The sequence below is a fragment of the Phyllostomus discolor genome, chromosome 8 (assembly GCF_004126475.2).
Source record: "Phyllostomus discolor isolate MPI-MPIP mPhyDis1 chromosome 8, mPhyDis1.pri.v3, whole genome shotgun sequence".
NCBI classification, from domain to species: domain Eukaryota; kingdom Metazoa; phylum Chordata; class Mammalia; order Chiroptera; family Phyllostomidae; genus Phyllostomus; species Phyllostomus discolor.
In genome coordinates, this window is record NC_040910.2 from 82,056,374 (window position 1) to 82,061,000 (window position 4,627).

The 4,627-nt window shown below is 54.4% G+C and overlaps 1 protein-coding gene across 1 annotated transcript; it reads right to left on the minus strand.

Annotated features, from left to right (window-relative positions):
• LOC114504075 (sperm acrosome membrane-associated protein 3-like) lies at positions 1-4,167 on the minus strand. Its single transcript, XM_028521728.2, has 4 exons — positions 3,831-4,167; positions 2,872-3,030; positions 2,374-2,452; positions 1-170 (listed from the first exon to the last, which is right to left on the minus strand). The coding sequence occupies exons 1-4, from the start codon at positions 4,000-4,002 to the stop codon at positions 104-106; spliced, it is 477 nt and encodes a 158-aa protein (XP_028377529.1). The 5' UTR covers positions 4,003-4,167; the 3' UTR covers positions 1-103.
• Between the last annotated feature and the right edge of the window lie 460 nt (positions 4,168-4,627).

Here is a 4,627-nt window from a genome sequence, read left to right on the forward strand (position 1 = left end):
GTCAAAAAATTCTTTATTAGTTGGTTTGTCTTCATGCCTGGGGCAGGACCCAAACCACATCTCCCCGCCTGCAGGGCCTGGCCTGGTCCATCCAGACAGGACCCTAGAAGTCACAGCCATCCACCCAGTCGCTGAGGTCCTGGCCCTGGCAGTGGTGCCTCCAGGCCTCCCTGAGGATGCAGAGAGGGGAGAGGAGAGGCCAGTCAGCTGCAGCCTTCAGTCCCTGCTCAGACAAGAGCAGGAAGGAGGCTGGCACTCTAAACCAGAAGTGAGGAGAGCAAAGGGGTTAGCAAGGAAAAGGGAGAAAGGGAAACTGTGTCACGTAGCACAGAACCACCTAGAACAAGTTAGAAAGAAATAGAATGACCCTCAACAATAGTTGTCTACATAGCCTCCTTATTTTCCCAGTGGGGTGACAGAGTAACGTGCTCCAGTTCACGCAGGGGTCAGTGCAAAGGCCTGGAGTCCTGGGGCCCAGTCTGATGCTCTTTTCCTACATTGCGCTGCCTCTGCGGACATCATGCCCCCTTTACACTACACATCGCCCTGGCACATCCATCTCCCACTCCCCTGTCCCCACCCCCACCCCCCACAGCCCTGGAAGGTAGATGGGGCAGATACTATGTTCCCTGTGTTTCACATGAAAAACTGAGACGGAGATACAAATTTACTTGCCCAAGGGTGACAGCTAGTGAACAACAGAGCTGAACCCACACCCAGTCCTCCTGGGCCTTTCAACTGTTGGTGACTATCATTTACAGACTCAGGGCTGTAACTTGTTCCAGCATCATGCTGGCATCATGAGGAAGATAAGCAAGATCCTGGGGTTTTGGGGTCCCTTGGTCCCTGTTTCCAGGGGTTCCAAATTTGGTGACTAATGCTATCCCTCATAGCAATGTGAAAGGGCCCAATGACCAGGAGTGTCCCTAAGGGACCGCTATTGCCGTATCAAACCAGCATGGTCTACTGGGTTCCTGTCTCTTCCTTTAGACTGTGAGCCCCTTGTGGGCAAGCACTTGGGTCTCAGCCATCTCCGAAGCCCAGCACCCCATACAGAGCAGTCCTCCCTGTGTGCATGTGGGGGCGGTAAGCTGCATGCTTCCCACCTTCTGGGACCACTTCCTATCAGCCTTGAACACCTCAAGGTGGGCATCTGTGACATGAGTACACTACAGTGTGCAAATGAGAGTTGTTCTTAGATTTATCCAAAGGCCAAGTGTCATCCATTCCAGGGTGGCACCCTCAAGGCCTCAAGCCCTTGCATTCCTGTTGAGACAGGTTCACGCTTCCTGATCTGATACACATGCGCCACATCCTGCCTCGCCTGCCTTGCTCCACATGCAGCTCCTAGGGCTTCAACTGCTCTCAAACTCATGTCTCCAAAGCTGTGGCCACTGTGGAGGCGCACCTCAGGCCTTCTCTGCATTCACAGCCATGTTCACCTCCTCCTCTCCCTCCCTGAGCACAGAGCCCCTGTCCCTAGGCCTCCCCACAGCCCCTCATTCCCAGCCCTTCTGCTGTCTATGCCCTGGGGAACTGTCCTCATCCTGACCCCTCAGTGCTTACCTAGGCTCCTGCAAAGGCTCCTCCACTGGTCTCCCTGCCTCTAGTCCCTCCCAGGACATCTCCTGCCTTCTGGTCACTTCACCAGCCTTGTCACTGTCCTATCTGTCTGTGGATCTGGTGGCACCAGCCACCTGGAGTGCCCTACCTTCCCCACATGCTGCCCCTGGTGGTCTCACTTCCAGAAATGAGAGTAAAGGAGGCTGCAAACTCTAACTGCAACTCCCACCAGAAAAGCCTGGGGAGCTATGGGGCCACCGCCTGGAGGACCCTCTGTGAACCAGAGGTCTAGTCTGGTGCCTTATTGGTGTGTATCCCAGTGTGCTGCCAGGGAGGAGGGCTGCCCATCATGTGGGAACGGTGAGGGAAAGGTGAAGACTGACAGGGTGAGGCTCCGGAGAGCCCACCCTGCTTCCAGTAGGGGATTTAGTATTTCAGCTATTGTGCACCATGGCTTTCCATAAAAGTTAGCTGGACAAAAGATGCCATAGATCAAAAACAAACAAACAAACAAAAGTTGGCGGGACACAGATCGAGTGGGCCTGGAGGCAGACATCCCACAGAGCCAAAGCCTGGGAGAGCCTGGCCTGGCACCACAACCCCCAGTGAAGGGCTTATCTTCCCTGAAACTCTGGCTGTTGTCTGTAAACTCTTCAGGGGTAGAAATTCCTGCCACTGGAAAGAGTGTGGATGAGACTGTGAGGCACGGAGTGGTGCCTGGGATAGGCGGGCACTCAGAAAAGGTGAGTTCCCTCTGCTGTCCCCCAGTCCTGGCCACCTCCCCTTGGGGGCTCCAGCCCAGTTACTCACCAGCTGCTCAGACCCTGGGTCTCTTGACTTATCTTCATGGCACAGATCACAGTGTCTTTGAGATTGGGATTTAGTAAATCTGCGGTGTGAGGCAAAGAAACATGTTGAGGGAGCAGGGTCAGAGTTGGTCATTCATGAAGAATCTGTCTGTGTGTTTCTTTCTCTCTGTGACACACAGACACACCCCTCCCCCTTCCATCCTAAGCCCAGCCCTGTCTCCTGACCCCTCTGGAAGCACAGGTCTCGCTCACTCTATTATTTTCGTCTCTTATCAGAAGCAATTCCCACTCTATTCCCTTAGGTCTCAGAAAAGCCTCCCATCTGAGACCCCAAATCTAATTTATGGAGGATGCACCCTCCATCATTTGCCTCATCCCGTTCTCTTTGGTAGGATTGGCAGGATGTCGGGGGATCCACATTCAGAGAAAAGGCAAGAGGAGAAAACAAGACAGGAAGAAGCAAAAGCTGGTGCAGGGGCCTGGCTCAGGCCCAGCCTACCGGTGCAGTACATGTGGCATCCATTGGTGGCATTTTCACTGAGATTTCTGCACCACTTCCGGCTGTTAATCTGGAAGATGCCATAGTTGGTGCTTCCATCAGGTTCATAGTCCAAAGCACCTGCGTCAAATCCGCTTGCAAAATAAGCTAGACAGATCCCTGCATAGGGTGAAGACACAGGCCTGTGGGTCACATGATCAAGGCCAACCCAGCCCAGCTCGCAGTGCAGGTCCCACCCGTTAGCTCCTTTGAGCCTCAACACCTGCTTCGAGGAGGTCAGGGCACATGCCCTCCCTCATACTTGACAGGCCAAATCCACTGAGGCTCCAAGGGACAAACTGACTTACTCAGGGTTACAGACAGCTGCCAAATAGCAAGAGTCAAGCCTGGACCTCGGACCTCCTGTTCCTGGGCCCGGCAATCCTCCCATTGTCTCACTATTCTGCACTTAGTGAAGCCCCCAAAAATGTCTGGAATGAAGGACAACTAAATCTCCCCAAACAAGATCAGGAATATGCATGTCGGACCTGCAGAGGGGGGCTAGAATGAGAGGAAAATGGGTCCACATGTGGCTGTACCTCTCAGCCTCCCCAAACTGCCACAGCTTGGACAGTTCTGTAGTACTGGGTTACTCAGTTCGCCCTAAGCATCCACGGGAATGCCTGACTGTCATGCCAAGATACAGATTAGGGGACTAAACTGTTCTGTTCCTTTGAATCCTGACGTTAGATGTTGAGGGAATGAAGGGCAATTCTGATTTGGCTGCCTGGTGCCTGCCTGTTATATATTCCATAGTGCTGGGTGTTCCCTGCCTGTGACCTCCCATCACCCTTGTTCACAGGTGAGAACTGAGACTCAGAAAGCTCCTGAGGCCACACTCCTTGAGTGGGAGGCAGGGGGACAGGAGGAAGGGGAAATAGGTGATGGGGGGGGGGCCAACCAGGAAGAGGGGTACTCACAGTCAGCCAGGCTGTAGCCCCTGTATCCCTCCAGGCCAAAAGTCTGTAGCACTCTGACCAGTTCACAGCGACTATAGACCTTCGCTTGGCCAGTGGCGAGCAGACAGCTTATCAGAGAGGCAAAGGCCAGCCACAGGACCCCAGGTGGGCACAGTTGCCGCCTGGCTTCCATGCAGGTGGCCCAGGTGGAGCCCCCACCACACTGGCTTGCAGCTGGGCTTTGGGATGGCAGGCAGCTCAGCAGTCCTGGTCGTCCTTTTGGGAAGTCCACCCCTTAGGAGGATGGGAAACACCTGAGAAAGGGGAAGGGCTCCAACCCTGCCATCCAGCTCCCTGCAGCCCTGACAGAGCCTCGGCCACACCCCGAGATCCAGCAGAGGATTCCCTGAGGCAAGTGGCTCTCCCTCCCACCCTGCTTCATAGCACCCTGGCCCAGAAGCTGAGAAAAGAGGTGAGGACATGGGGGAGAAGATGAACACACCTTGAGGTCCATACTACATGCCAGGCATGATTGAATCCTGAGCCCCAAGATCTCATAAATGGGAAAGGGCAATGTCACCTCCATCACCCCTTCTAAACCATGACCTTGCAAAGCCCCTCCTGCCTTCACGCTCAGGCCATGTGGTTTGCCCCCCAAGCCTCTCCTCTCTGGCTCTGGAGGCCAGTCCCCAATATCACCAAGGACATTTGCATCTAGTTATGACCTCCACCTCCACTCTGACTCACCCAGTCCCTCCCATGGCCTTATCACCCCTGCATTCATCATCACCCCAGTATTCCCCAGCTCTGCCACCTTC